The sequence below is a fragment of the Epinephelus lanceolatus genome, chromosome 5 (genome assembly GCF_041903045.1).
Source record: "Epinephelus lanceolatus isolate andai-2023 chromosome 5, ASM4190304v1, whole genome shotgun sequence".
Lineage (NCBI taxonomy): Eukaryota > Metazoa > Chordata > Actinopteri > Perciformes > Serranidae > Epinephelus > Epinephelus lanceolatus.
In genome coordinates, this window is record NC_135738.1 from 8,280,215 (window position 1) to 8,296,362 (window position 16,148).

The following is a 16,148-nucleotide window of genomic DNA, read 5'->3' on the forward strand; positions in this document are numbered from 1 at the left end:
TTTGGTCTTGTTGATGTGCAATTTGTGTGTCTTGCTGTATCAGTGTGAAGTGTGCAGTATATTCTATCTGTAAAACATTTGTATTTATGTTTTGAAACTAATTTTGCCTCAGTCAGGTAGTTAATTTGTGTTATTGTGTAACTTTAGTGTTCTAAAGGGTTACTTTGGATTCACCAAAGTCACACAATAACTTAATCAAACTAATAGAGTGTTGTTAATAGAGTCTGGCTTTGAAGAGAGCATTGATTAATTTCATTTTCAAGACAGTTTCCTATCAGAGAGGGCTGCCTGTTTGGGAAGTACTGAGCATGACTGGATAAATTAGACTTTGATTATACTGGGTTCTATATGAGTTGTGTGAGTGTTTGTAAATGGATGTTTTGATATGCTGTTGTTAAACCTGATCCTTACTTCAATTCATCAATAATTTCCTGTTTTTGGATTTTTCACTCACCGTGGAGGCATGAAAGAAAAATACAGTTTTCTGCAAGAATTCAACATAAACACAGGGTGAGTAATAGATACACAAATGGTCATGGTTGAAGGGTGAAATATTCCTTTGATAGTTCTGCTGAGCCGCTCTCTGGATCCCATAATACACTGCAGGCTGGTGCATTCAGTCAGTAAAGGTCATGTTGTGTTCACTTACAGGAACAATAAAAAGGCTGCTGCAGGATGTGATGCCTATTTGTTCAGTTAACAGTATGAATGTGTTGCAATCACATGAGTTACACATCAACAAATTAAACATCACACCTCATCCTGGAACTTCATATGTAGATGACTGAAGGTCAACAAACAATGAATTCCTGCGCAGCATTTTACAGCACCATTTTATAGTTCACAATAGATCTAAAGTCCTGCTGTTGGTTGTAAACTGTGCCTTAACTTCAGATGACAAGAAGCCAACTGTGTCTTCTCTGAAGCTTTCTGTCACAGCGGATCCAGTTACCTCTCCTGTACACAGATTTTCTATCAATACTCTGAGACACTATAGAATCTGTTCTGTAAGTTTCATCTTTCTAAGTCTTATGAAACTCTTGGACTTTCTATTCATATTGTTTGATATTAATCTTAATTCTCATTCTTATCTATTTCCTTTAGTGGACTTCGACCACCAGCAGCAAAACCTCATTCCTCTTCCATCCCGGTTTCCTGTTTGCCATTATTTCATCACTACAGATGTATTTTTCAAGATAAATATATATAGATCACTGTTAATATTCATTTTACATGTTTATTGCTGATGTAGATAATAAACATTTCACACAAATAAAATCATACATTTTTCTAGAAAAACATCAGTAACATAAGATTTTTTTTTTTTAAAAAAGGACAAACAATATAAACCTAGAAGCCTTTCCTATTTCCTAGTTTGTACATTCTCAATTTCCCCTCTCACCTCCTCTCCTCACGTCTTAGTCCCACCCAGTGGACAGGCATTAACAAGATGAGACATCCTTGCTTCAGAGCCATCATTTTAAAGTGATGTTAATTACATATGACGTGAGGCACAGCTGCATCATCTGTCTATTGTTTTGTTAAAGCCTACTGCTCTATAATATGATCTCTTTTTGTCTTTTTTAGACATCATTTGGGGGGCTTTATGCCTTTAATGACAGGACAGTTTGAGGCGTGACATGGGGAGAGAGAGGGGACAACATGTAGCAAAGGGCTGTAGGCAGGAATCAAACCCACGGCTGATGCAGCAAGGACATTGCTTTTGTACATGGAGCACCCACTCTACCCACTGAGATAGTAAGCAACCCAATTTCATGATCTCTGTCTGAGCATATGTACTGTACTTGGAATTCAATAAACAACCTCCTCGCTCCTCGAGATGCATTTTAGGTATTGGGATATCCTTCAAGATGAAGCGCTGAGATCATTTTCTAAGTGACAAACTGGAGAAGCCGAGGAGGCACAAAAGCGGGAAATGGGAAAGGCCTCCTGTCTCTGAATGACTCTTCCTGCCTTCAGCATACATGTGATTAATCATGTGATTACATGATACCTCAGTGTCAGTAGGACAAAGTCAACTTTTGCATTCTGAGGTGAAAATCTTGAAAGTTTAATAACAAAAACATAAAAATAAAGTTTTGGATCTGACTTTGTTCTGGCAGAAACTCAATATGAAAGAACTTTTTCTGATTTTCCAACAATAACATGTTAAAAAGAGTCACTGTAGACAGTAGTTATATCTTTGAGGCCTCCTGACCCCCTGAATCCCTCAGAGCTGAACCTCAATCTGTAAAACATTTATGACAACCACACAATTTAAACATTTCTGACTTTACGAGAAAAAAAGCAGATGAATGCACTTTTAGTTTTGAATCTTAAAATCCAAGAACTGGGACATGGCAGCAGGGATGTTGTTCTTCTGAATTATTTCTTACCACTATATCAAGTCGTATCTTCGTTTATAACATCTGTAGGAGAGTTTGACTGTTTCCCAACACCTAATAGAGTTACTCTGTAAAGAGGGCAGATAATCCAGAGCACTCATGTTTGATGCAAACCTCCTCCGTCTTTCAGACGTAATAAAAGAATGTTTAAAATCAAGAAAAACAAAAGTATTGTTGTCTGTTAACCAGCCTTCATGTGGTGGCAACAGACAGAACAACCTGTAATTCAGAGTTCAGACTCCATCAAATGTCACAGCAGAGCAGGTGCATATTTCTTTGTTTATCCGTCTGATGATGAAGAAACTGGTTCACCCAGAGATCAGTTTACACACCAGGCTGCAGTTTGTCTTATTGCACAAATATCATCTCAGTCCCACCAACGTGTCGTGTTCCTCCTGCTTTATGTTCCTGATTTAACAGTGAAGATGTTCCTTCAGGACAAAGCAGCAGGTCACTCCAGATACTTGGGGATGCATCCTTGTAGTTCGATGAGCTCAGGCCAGTTTTCATATTTATTCTTTGCGTTGTCGTTCTTTAGGTACTGAAGCAGACAGACAGACAGACAGACAGAGACGATAACAGCAAGGAACCCAGAAACTACTCATGTGACGCCATTGATGAGACCGGCGTCTCACTTACTACCAATGTAAATATGTGTACTGAGACATGTGGGAATGTGTGCATCTTTATATGTGTTTGTACTACACACACTATGTGTGCATTTGTATATATATCAATGTGTGTGTAAACAGTGTGTGTATATATACTAGGGGTGACCCCGAATAGTTGATGATTCGGTTATTCGATTTGGAGAAGTCTGATTCAACTGCCAGTCTCGCTGTCGAATCGTCGCAAAATGTGGTTATGAAACAAGACCGTACCATTCTGACTATATGGGGGTGCTCACTGCTGCTGAACATCTTGATTTGACATAGAATGTATTTGTTTTCTAGTAATTCATGATATATAGCCTATTTTGATACAAACATCAGCCTAATTTCTGTTAATAAAAAACTGAAAATGATGCGTGCGTTTAATCAGTAGGCATAATCATTACTACACATGAATAAATCACCCAGTTGCTCGATCCAAATAAGCTGAGGTGAGTGAGTGCGCTGCAGGACCATCAGAGCAGCATCAAGGCCTACGGTGATTTACGGTGGCGGAGCGCATAAACAAACAGTTTGGAGGAGGTATGTGCTCTCAAATCAAACTTTTTTTTGAAGGATTATTCGTTTACCTGAAGTTACTTGAAACGAATTTCACCGCTGATTGTTTTCTTGATAGACTCTGATTTTTTATTTGGCTACTTTTTGTCCAACGTGGCCAAACAATTGAGAGCGGTGACGCACGGGGGTTAGAATTGTGGGGCTAGATCACCACATGATTCCCGAGCGCGGCACCGATGCTGCTCACCGCTCCCTCAGGGGATGGGTCAAATGCGGAGAACAAATTTCACACACTCAAGTGTGTGACAATCAGTGGGACTTTAACTTTAACGCAAATGAGCTCATTAATCAATGAGGGGGAAAACAATTCCCTTTCTCTTTCATTTGTAACAACAAAGCCCTTTGTTATACACATATTTAATAAACTATTCTTTAATTTACTACTACTACTACTACTACTACTAATAATAATAATAATAATAATAATAAGCTATTATTAGTATTAGTATTTTTATTTCTAGTATTATGAGTATTAGTATATATGTTTGAATTCATTTATTGTATTATTTTTTTGTATTTATTTTGTCATTTATTTACTATTATTATTATTCTCTCTAATTCTTTTACTGTGGGTGTCTGGGGAAGGTGGGATTTGTGTGCTTGAATATTTGTGTATATATTTGCTGAAAAACTTATTCATATTTTTTTTTTTAAGGGAAACCAGATAAAGATATGTTGCCCTTTTAGAGCTGCAATGATTCACTGATTCACTAGTCTCGCTCACCAGACCTTTCTCAAGAAAAGAAAGGTCTGGCTGGGCCGACTCTCACCGTGAGATTGGAGAAAAAAACGCCCCGGCTGCTTGTACTTCTTTCAACCAATCACAATCGTTCTGGGCGGTGCCACAGCAACGGTGCGCTTGCAAAAATATTGTCGGGGGGAAACAGGTTTTGGTGTAACACGCCCACAAAAATATCACCTACAGGACGCGAACCATGGCAGAAAAATGGCTACATCCCCACAAGATCAAACACTGCAAAAGTTAGTAAAGGACGTGTTGAAAACGGTTGAAAGCTGCTACACAACCGGAGGTGGTAGGGCGGGACTTCAGCGGTGGCTTGTTCCACCCAATGAGAGGCTGATCTATGCAGCGAACTTCCGCCCACTCAGACTACTGATTCACTGAGAGGCCGTTTACACGTTGCCGGCTATTTTCATAAACGGACATTTCACCGTCTCCGTTTTCAAAAAGATCTTCGTTTACACTTACCCGTGTATATATACACAAGAGCATGCCAAACCTGTAGGTGGCAGTGTAACGAGAAGCTCAAGCCTTCCATGTATCCATTGTCACCATAGCAACATAGGTCGCACTTTATACACAGGCGCAAGTTCCGGCGCATACTGTGACGTGGGCTGCCTATAACTCCGTTTATCTGCGTTTATCTCAGTTTACATGCAAACACGCAACCGGCGTTTTCCAAAATCTCCACTCTGGCCGGAGTTTTTAGAAAGACTCGTTTTCAGAGGAGAAATCTCCGTTTGCGTGTAAACGAAGGGCACAAACGAAGGAAGATGTCTCCGTTTATCAAAATCACCGTGTACGTGTAAACGGCCTCTCAACTGGTTGACAGAAAAACAGTTCAGTCACTTCTGAAGTAAAAATGTCTTCACTGTGGAAATTGGTTCACAGTTCAAGTTGGTCAAATAAAACAACTAATCTGAATGCATCTCCTTAGTAAGCATTTATCACAATTTTCTGACAATTTATAGGCAGAACAATTAAGTGTTTTATTGAGAAAATAATTGTCGACATAACAGACATCGATAGAAATATTTAAATTTAAGAAAAATGTAAGTATTGTTGTTAAATGTTAACCAGTCTTTTTCCCCCATAATCAATAGCTGTAGCCCGTTTATCCTTAAAGCAAAAGTTAATGACTAAACTATTTGTTTGTTTGTTTGTTTTACAGTTTTACCAGACTGCAACAATGTCAAATATTAATCATCTGTTTTTTTCTTGTGCCACTGATGTTTAATCACTTACAGATTGAAACGTTTAATCCCTAGACACTGCAGCATCACAAATGTGTCTGAACATCTTGTATGTTTGGAAACTTTAGGATCTTCACTGACATTTTAAAGATAAGATAAAACTTTTTTGTCCTGAAGGAAGCTGTTGTGCAGCTGTTGCAAAACAAGGTATGAAAAAGTGCAGATAAACAAAATATTAACAATAAATATTAACAATAAAATGTATGTAAACAGTGAATAAAGAAACAGCTTTGAAAATATTTGGAATTTAAATGCTGAACCCAGAAGAGTCTGTGTGGGGTTAAAGAAGTTCATATAAATATAAATTCTTCAGTACATGATAGTTGTTACCTTCTCAAAGTTGTTCTGCACTGACGCTCCTTTCCCACCAACAAACACCCAGTTATCTCTGAATCCCAGTGACTTGACAGAAGAACTTCCCAGCTCAGCAATCAGCTTCCTCGCATCTTCATTCAACCTGTCAACACACACAATATGGATCAGACAACTGAGACAGTCACTGACAGAGCTGATCAATATGTAACTCAACAGGTTGATCAAAGAGTGAAGGAACAAAATCTAAAACATTAAAAGGCTTCAATCATCTCTGATAGGGTAACTTCAGCATTTTCTTATATGGACCCTTTTCCCATGTTTTTGTGTCTAAGTGACTGATGGGAACAATCATTTTTGCAACTGGTCCAGTGCTGAGAGAGAGCGCTGCAGCAGTCAAGGCTGTAATGTAACCACTAGGGACACGTACACACCATCAATGTACGTCCACTAAAAGTGTTTGTTTTTGCCACTGACAGGTTCAGATTGTCATTCTAAGTGTCTAACACATTATGGAAGGGATACCTACAGAGATAGACCTTCTTGTCAAAGAGTAAGATCATTTTAGTTTAACTAGAAACAGCCCCGAAATCACCATCACCAAACCAACCCGACTCCATTCAAATAAACAGCAATTTTATCAGCATAAAGCACACTTAATTCAGAGTAGACAGAAACAAAATAAAACTCACAAATTACTTCTTGGTTCATCTTTCCATTGTTCCAATAATCATCAACTCTGGTTTGGTTGATATAAACCCTTAATTCACCCAGTTAGATGTGAAAATATGCTGGCTATATACACGCTAAAATTACTATTAATTTAAATGGAGTTTGGTGGGTTTGGTGATGGGGTTCTCGGGGCTGTTCCTGACTGAACAAAAGGGAACTTACTCTTAAACAAAAAGGTCAATCTCTGTAGGGATCCTTTCCATAATATGTCAGACACTTAGCTCCTCCAGTGCTGATAAAGAGCATGCAGCTGCTTCCCTAAACCTTTTTGAGGGAAACATCTCAAAACAAGGCAAATATATTTCTATCTGTTTTGCTCTTCCAATGTTTCATCCATCTTTAGAAACAAAACATACAAACTAAACCTGCTGATTCTGACGTCATCAGAAGGAACTTTTAATGTGTCTTTTTAGAGTTTCAAGTTCCTCAGCTCAACAGTTGCTTTTTAGATTACTGAATGAAAGCACATTAAAGTCTTGAGTTTGGCTCAGTGGTTACGTTTCTCTGCTAACAGTAGATGTAAAAAGAGGAGAGACGTTTACTTTGATGAAGGCTCGTCGTAGGACGCCATCAGCACAGCAGATCCCACCTCGATGCTCTTCAGGAGCTCGATGAGAGGTTTCACGTCTGCAACACAAACATCAATCTTTTATTAAATCTGTCACTGAATCATTTGAGCACACAGAACCACACGGTAGTTACATTATATTAATATCAGTTTGTACGTACCGCCACTGTACATGTTGAAGTGACTGGTCTTTATGATCTCCCCTGTTTTACCTGATGAAGAAAAGGAGACTCTTAACAATCAGCGATAATTACTGAAGCACAAACAGCGGCGATGCAGCGGTGAACTGGTTCAACACTCACCGTTTATTACAACGATGTTTATTCCAGGTCCAGCGTTGTTCAAGACGGTTCCAAGAACCCTGAGAAAAATATCAGTTTTCTGTGGTTATCAGTCTCATAGATGTGGGTCAGTATGAGTCTGCTACACCTGGTAGATTCAGAAGGCTGTTTTTATCCCATTAAATATGCATTAACAATTCATCAAGTTTCACTGTCACTTTTTCTCGGTTTGGGCACCAAAACACAGCCCATACGTATTAAATCAACGTTTCTGAAATGCCATAGTATACAGGCGGACTTTGTCATCAGGGGGTGGATGATGGATGGTGTGATACAGAGGCAAGACGCCTACCAAGCTGCAGACTATCGTTCAAGACCAACAAATAACAAAACCAGTTATATACGTTGCATCTTTTACCGCCTGAGAAACATGACGTTGGGTTCTGAGTGCAACACTTATACCTATTTTCAAGGGTTCAGAGGCAGGTTGCCTGATGTCGCTGAGGGACTATAACCAGCATCATATCAAACACATCACCAAAACAGCCTTCTTCCATCTCAGAAACATCACCCACCTCCGTCCATCCCTCTTCTTTTCAGCAGCAGAGATTCACACTTTCATCACTTCCAGACTGGACTACTACAACAGTCTCCTCTGTGGTTCGTCATCTAAGACACTCAAGAAACTACAGTATATCCAGAACTCAGCTGCTTGTCTTCTTACACACTCCCACACCTGTAACCACATCACCCCAATCCTTCATAACCTCCACTGGGTCCCCATCCCCCAGCGTATCCACTTCAAGTCAAGGAAGTTGAGGATGAAACACCTACAGCTTGTTTTGGAGGCAGATCTTTGGACCCACGACGTTAGCGGCTCCGCTCTGGATGTAGAAGCTGAAGGTATCTGCCGGACAGTCTCTCATCATGATGCACGGCCCGGCTGGAGAGGAAACTATTAATCTAAATTAATCCACCATCTGATCAACGTCACTCATTAATCCTGATCAGGTTGAATCGATCACTCACGTTTTGGGGTCACCTTTGACTTCTGACTGGCGGCACCAGAGCCTTCACGTAAAACAAGACGCAAATCATCTGCAACAACAACAGTTATATTATGAAACCATGAAATACATAAAGATACAGACTTGTACAGCTAGATATCAATATAGAGCTCAAATGACACTCAGTGGTGGACAGTAAAAAATAGATTTTAAACAAAGTATTTCAACTAACCCCCCTCTTTCGGACAAGATAGCATAACATCGTTGATACTGATGGATGCCATAGGTCCTCTAATTCACTACAATACAATATAATCTAAGCGACAGTGTCTTCACTGAAATGGGCTTTAATGTCGAAAATACATTTATTTCTCACGTAAATACATAAAACCTGTATTGTCAGTGATATAAGTCAGTAAGTGGATTGGTGTACATGATCCCATTTATGGGTTAACCATAGACGAACAGGAGGTTTTGTGTCTCCATCAACAGCCACTTCTCTTTATTTTCATCGATTTAAGCATGGTGTGCCTCAGAGGCCAGTCCTGGGACCAATTTTATTCTCCTTGTACATGCTTTCCCTTGGGCTCATTGTTCAGAGACATGGTGTCTCTTTTCATTTTTATGCTGACGATACACAGGTGTACCTGCTCGTTAGATCCACAGACCCTGGAATGATGTGTTCACTTAATGACTGCCTTACTGATGTTTAAAGCTGGATGTCAAAAACTTTTCTTTAACTGAACTCAGACAAAACAGAAATTGTTGTCATCGGGCCCCAGCAATGTTACACAACAAATTCTGCCTTTAGCTGGTCAAACCTGTTGCAAGAAGTCTTGGAGTCTCATTTGACAGTAATTTAAGTTTTGAGTAGCACGTCACAAAGCTCGTCCAATCATGTTTTTATCATCTTATAAACATTTCAAAAATACGCCTAATGCCATTTTAACTTTTAAAGACACTGAGACAATTTTACATGCCTTCATCTCTTCACGCCTGGATCACTGCAACAACCTGTTTTCTTGCCTTAATCAAAAATCTATTAATCGACTCCAGACTGTACAGGATACAGTTGCCAGAGATGTGATCACATCACTCCAGTTTTAGCCTCTTTACATTGGCTCCCAGTATGTTTTAGAATAGATTTTAAGATTTTACTGATTACTTTTACGGCTCTTCATGGTCTCTGACCCAGGTTTATCTCCGACCTCTTAGTGCCATAAATGCCAGGACGTACTTTGAGGTCCTCGGGCAGAGGTCTTTTGTATGTTAAAGAGGCCCGACTGAAAACTGAAGGGGACAAAGCGTTTGCTGTCAGGGCCCCAAGGCTCTGGAACAATCTGACGAAGGAAATCAGGTCGGCCGAGTCAGTGATCTGTTTTAAGTCCCTTCGTAAAACATACTTCTATTGGTGAGCCTTTCCTGATTTTACTTGATTTTTAACCTCTCTAACTCCGCCAGGACGCCGATGTCCTCACTCCCCCTCTCTTCTGTTAAATGGTATCTCCCAGGCGCACTACGTCATCAAACCATGTGATGTTTGGTATTGCCGGATTCAAGAAGCTCTCGACTTTTAAAAAATAACATCGTTTTCCTTTTATGTCTTATGGATTTCGCACCAGAGCAGCCCAAACACACATAGTCCAAAATCGCGATGAGTGGTGACAAGTCATGTCATACTGTTTTTCAACGGGAAAAGTTAAAGGATTACTCGCAATCTTATGTGGAGCTGTTAGCGGGGACTTAGCTGGTTTGTAAAAGGTAAGAGTCTCACTCCTAACACTATTTTTGGCTGAGATACACAGTCTAGAAAGTGGGATCATAACTTTCACGTTTCATATGGCTTTATTTGGTGATATTTTATGGTGTGTCTGTGTCAAAAACAACATCAACTATCATGTTCACACCTGATTAGTAAGGCACAATGTTTGAAGCTGGCTGAGTGTTTTTTGATCACTGATAGTACTGTTTTGAAGCCGAGTGACCAACTTGTCATTTGGAGCTCCGCCTGGATCTTTTCATGGAAAAAACACTGTAGAATGGTCATACTTTGAGCAATCTTCTCAAATTTGAAACAAATGTTCACTGATAGTGTGCCTACAGCCCCACAGTGTCATTTACCTGCTCAGCTGCCACAGACAGTTATTCATCCTGAAAAACATTTTTTATTTTATTTTAGGCAAAATCTTCAATTTTTTACTGACTTCAGGGGCCCTCTGACACTTTCACAAGAAACTTCAGAGAGTTTTCTTTCTGGCAAGACCTCATGCATGCATGTAGTCAGAGTGGTTCAGACGCTACAGTCATTTTAATTTGGAAATTTGTCATTTTAGGCGTTTTTGCTGCAAAATGGGGGCGGAGTACAAGAGGTTTTTAGACCATCTTTGATTTCCTCAGTTTTTATATACTGCAGTGTTTTTATCAGTTCTTTAAAAGTTGTACCCTTTGATCCCCCCCTGACAGCTGGCCTGGGTAGGTCTATTAAATATTCCTACCTCTGATGACTTGAAACGGGTTGCTGTATTTCTGCAGGATGAGTGTGAGAAACAGAATCACTGGCACCAACACCAACATGAACTGTAAAACCTCTGCAGGAGACAAACAGAGACAGACACAGACACAAACTCTGTTAAAGTTGTCACCGACTGCACCAGTCAGACTGGATCTAAGAATTTTTAAATGGTCAAGAGATTTCAGTCCATCCAGTTTCCAAACCAGTTGGTCCTAATAGTTTAAACTACAGTTGTCAGGGGTGGATTCCTCTCTAAATGCAGCCAAAGCTGAATAACTGACTGCTTATGCTGCTGAAGCATCAACGTACTCTGCTATATCGATCCCACGAAGGGGATATCAGGGAAAAAGAAAAGAGAAATGCTCCTGAGTCGACTTTGCTTCGTTTTAAAGGATCATGAAACAGATTTGTAAGTTTGTAAAGTTAATCATTCTGAGTGTGTTAGAAGTCTCTCTTGTCCTGAATTATCTTTGTGGAAAAAATTAAATCGACTCCACTGTTGGATCATCCTGTTTCTTATCTTTTTGAGCTGATTTTACCCTTTTTAAAAAAATTTTCTATTGCCTTGTATTTCCTTTACACCTTCTCTGAAAGCCTGTCTGTGTGTTGTGTTTGTGCACTTTGAATGACCTCATTGAAAGGTAAATATTCCTGCGGTGAGGGGTCAATGTTGATCTAATGCTGTTAGGATCACATTTTATTTAATGTGAATTTAATTTGATCCTCCTTCTTTATTTGCAGTCTTGTAAGTTTGTTGAATTGTTGGATGTTTGGCTTCTCTAACTGCTGTCTGTGAATCATCCTGTTTTAATAAAGGTTGAGTCAATTAATAAAAAAATAAAGAAGGTTGGAGGCTGGTCATCCACAGAGAAGAAAAGACTATAAGAAAGAAGAAAAAACTATAAAATCCTACATATTCATACATCAAGAAGCCAACGTTCACCATAAATACTTCACATTTCATCATTAATATTTGTTTTTAACTTTACTGAATTACAGATTTTACACTGTTTTCCACAATATGTAAAGAAACAGACTCTCTGTGCCACCTGATGTTTTCCTGTGCAGCCTACAAGTACTGTAACTAATGTATATGCACTGGATCCCTTTTTTAAAATCTATATTTCTTATTTATATTTTATCAATTTTTATTTATTATCAACAAATTTAGTATATATTTTTTCTTCGTTCCCCTACATTTACTTGTTTGGCAATTTGCCTGGATTAATTGAGTGAGCTCATGTGTGCTTGTACATGAGTGTATCCTGTATGTTTATATAAATGCAAAACTCCTTAATGAAGTTATTTAATAAAAGGTTAGTTAAAATGATTCATCATGAACAAAACATGTTTTTACTGTCTATGAACAAAGTTTGGCAAGTGAGCATTTATGTTTGCAGCTCCTTATATTATTATGGTTGCACTTTTTGGTTCCTCTCGGCCGTTTCAAAGCACTGCTGCAGGATTTTTGTGCACAATCTTTTAAATGCAAATGTCACATGTATTTTAGCTGGTCTCTGTCATCATGTGTAGTTGCTGGGTTTTTTTTGCAATTTTTATGGTTCATTTTTACTATACATTAACACACTTTTGGGGTTTTCTTTTTAGTAATCTAATTTTGTGTTTTAGAGCTTCACATTTTTATGTTGTGTTTTTGTTCTATGTCGTCTGTCTGTAACTTTATGTTGCTGCCTCTTGAAAACGACATTTTTAATCTGTCGGTTCATTAATCGGTCACTCAGGTTAAAGCTACTCTTACCTTTCTTGCATATCACACAGCACAAAAAATTCGAACATTCACAACTCCTGCCTCCCTCCATAGTCCCATCCCCCTCCTCCATTACGTCCTCATTACATCTATGATACGCATAGGCGTTGGCAAGCTAATGTTAGATACACATAAGCGGAGAGTGAGTGTAACGTTACAACCAAGACAGTCAAACACAATCCCGTTGAGTTTTATAACTCAACCGGAGTCAGTAGCTATGTTTCCATCCAAAAGCAATTTGAATCATTGGGAAATGTACATTAAAAGAAATACGAATCCTGTGTGTTTCCATTAAATGCACGGACTTTGGTGAAAACTACGAACTCGCGCAAGTTTTCTGCAGAACCGGAAACAAAACAAGTCTCGCATTCTTCTTCTTCTACGTTTTCTGGCGGTTGGCAACCAGCTTGTAAATGCATTACCACCTTCCCGACCCGGAGTGTGGATATCACCATGGAGAGAGGTGCGCTACGTCAGACTTAATTCAAACATAACTGTTTCCATCCCCCGTTTTGCGAATCAACATTTTTTCGAATCAACCAAAACCCGGCTAAAGCGAGCGTATTTTAGTTTGTGCGAATCAGGGGATTTTAATTCGAATTTTGGCGTTTCCATCATAATTTCCTGATGCGATACTTCTAGATGCGCATCTAAACAGGCTGATGGAAACATGGCTAGTGATGACCGATGAGTTGTAGAATAAGGTCACAGTGCTAATGGATGTTATACACGTGCGGTTATGTCAGTCCGAGGCCTTCACATGGGGAAGACAGACAGGACGCTCGGCCAATAATTGCATTTGGTCCGAATGCAATGATTGGTCATAAATTTCTTAGAACCATATGACAATGGTATAATTATGAGTTTTTATCTCTGGTGGAATTCACTTACATTTTAGTGTGCCATCAGCTTATTGATAGCATTTTAATCTAAACAAAGAAAAGCGTAAAATTTCCAGAAAGGTAAGTGTTGCTTTAAATAAAGGTTAAATAAAACAAAATAAAATAAAGTCTCTTTAAAATCCCACATTAGTTGAGATGTATGTGAACTATTACAGTGAGCAAGGGGACATTTGTTCGACAGGAAACCTCTCCCACTTGTTATCAGTAACATCCAGGTAAATTCCTAATAAATAAGGAAGTAACTGTGATAAAATGCACATAAACACACACAGACCAAATGGAGACTTACTTCCTTTGATGTTTTGTCGTCTCGCCATTTTTCCTGTTAATAAAAGAGAAACATTTAAAAATTATTAATAATCAAAAATGTATATCTCCTTTTTTTTTTAGCTTTAATTATTTTTCTGTTCTTATAGGCTAGTTTCAATCATTTTCCACATTAATAATTTTGTCTATAAAATATCAGAAAATACAATTAACACTAAAACAACATCAAAAAAAGGAAGACATGTGTAGGCCACCTATTTTGTTCGACCAACAGTCCCAAACCACAAAACATTCAATTTAATTTCATATAAAAGCAGCAAATCGTCACATTTGAGACACCAGAACCAATAATTATTTTAAAAATGACTCAAACAGTGAATCAATTATCAGATTATGTTGCCAATTAATTCTCTGACATCTGACTAATTGACCATCTATCTATCTATCTATCTATCTATCTATCTATCTAAATAAATAAATACCTTTATAAAACAGAGATGAAAATGTGTGATTAATATAGGCTATTTTAGGTGCAGATTAATTTTCTAATGCAAAATACTCCATTACAAGTACAGCGGAAGTAAAACATAAACAAGTAAAACTGCACCTGACACTTAACTCTACTCCGTCTGCATTCCTGTCACTGTTTACAGTATATCGACACCCACAGATCAAAGATATATAATATTAGAATAAATAAAACTAAGAGATGAATAAAAGGAAAGTGTTGCACTGACCCACTCTGACGGTGAGCATGTCTCTGACGTCCGGCCCCTCTGACACTGAGTCCCATGCGACATTTAGTTACCGGAGCTGCTGGAGACAAACAGGTTGTTCCTGTTCCGCTTCCCTGAGCCTGATTACCTGGTTACAGCCAATCAGCTGCACCCGGAGGGCCAGAGTCCACTTCACTCACCTGGTGATAACATCATCATGTAAATTGATTTTTTATAGCTAGATATGAATCAGCTTTTGTTATAATGCTGAACATGATGCAGCTCTAAGATAAATGGCGCCCAGGGAGCTCATCAGACTGAGCAAAACTCTGAAATATGTTCTTTAACCATAAAAGTAATTCTTTATCTGCACCTCAACAATCTGTGCTGAGTAATGCTTCTGAGCTGTGATGCATTCACTTACTGTGTTATGTACTTAAGTGCTCCTGAGCTGTGATGCATTCACTTACTGTGTTATGTACTTAAGTGCTCCTGAGCTGTGATGCGTTAATTACTGTGTTATGTACTTAAGTGCATCTGAGCGGTGATGCGTTCACTGACAATTGTATGTAATTAAGTGCACCTTAATGATGATGCATTCACTTACTGTTTCATGGACTTTGGTGCATGTGATGTGTGTGATGTGTTCACCTACTGTCCTTACTTTTGTGCATTTCAACAGTGATGCATTCACTTACTGTTGTGCGTACTTTAGTGAATCTGAACAGTGATGCATTCACATACTGTAGTACATAGTTTAGTATATCTGAATGGTGATGTATTCAGTTAATGTAGTACGTACTTTGATACTTTGGTGAATCTGAACAGTGATGCATTCACTTACTGTTTTTCGGTACTTTTGAACATTTCAATAGCGATGCGTTCACTTACTGTTGTATGTAATTTATGTAATTTAGTGCATTTAAACGGTGATGCATTCACTTACTGTAGTGCGTACTTTAGTGCATCTGAACGGTGATGCATTCACTTACTGTTTTGCGTACTTTAGTGCGTCCGAATGGTGATGCGTTCACTTACTGTAGTACGTACTTTAGTGCATCTGAACGGTGATACATTCACTTACTGTTTTGCGTACTTTAGTGCATCTGAACAGTGATGCATTCACTTACTGTTTTGCGTACTTTAGTGCATCTGAACGGTGATGCGTTCACTTACTATAGTACGTACTTTAGTACATCTGAACGGTGATGCATTCACTTACTGTTTTGCGTACTTTAGTGCATCTGAACGGTGATGCGTTCAATTACTATAGTATGTACTTTAGTGCATCTGAACGGTTATGCATTCACTTACTGTTTTGCGTACTTTAGTGCATCTGAACGGTGATGCATTCAATTACTGTAGTACGTACGTTAGTGCATCTGAACGGTGATGCGTTCAATTACTATAGTACGTACTTTAGTGCATCTGAACGGTGATGCATTCACTTACTG

General features: G+C 38.7%; 1 protein-coding gene across 2 annotated transcripts; it reads right to left on the reverse strand.

Annotated features, from left to right (window-relative positions):
* Positions 1–1,223: 1,223 nt before the first annotated feature.
* On the reverse strand, positions 1,224–14,834 carry LOC117261882 (protein FAM3C). 2 transcript variants are annotated; one of them, XM_033634442.2, is made up of 10 exons: positions 14,716–14,834; positions 14,001–14,033; positions 11,025–11,117; positions 8,552–8,620; positions 8,357–8,465; positions 7,544–7,602; positions 7,403–7,453; positions 7,216–7,300; positions 5,960–6,086; positions 1,224–2,946 (listed from the first exon to the last, which is right to left on the reverse strand). In XM_033634442.2, exons 1-10 carry the CDS (start codon positions 14,732–14,734, stop codon positions 2,857–2,859), a joined length of 735 nt encoding a protein of 244 aa, XP_033490333.1. In that variant the 5' UTR covers positions 14,735–14,834; the 3' UTR covers positions 1,224–2,856. The 2 variants fall into 2 exon arrangements, with proteins under 2 accessions (XP_033490333.1, XP_033490332.1); XM_033634441.2 differs by having other exon boundaries at positions 8,357–8,477; positions 14,716–14,833.
* Positions 14,835–16,148: the final 1,314 nt, after the last annotated feature.

Bases quoted from the DNA above. Each gene is read 5' to 3' on its own strand.
- LOC117261882 (XM_033634441.2), bottom strand. The intron at 11,118-14,000 runs GTAAGTCTCCAT...TGTCTCCTGCAG, and splicing joins ACGACAAAACATCAAAGGAA to AGGTTTTACAGTTCATGTTG. The intron at 2,947-5,959 runs GTAACAACTATC...TGTCTGCTTCAG, and splicing joins TGCAGAACAACTTTGAGAAG to TACCTAAAGAACGACAACGC.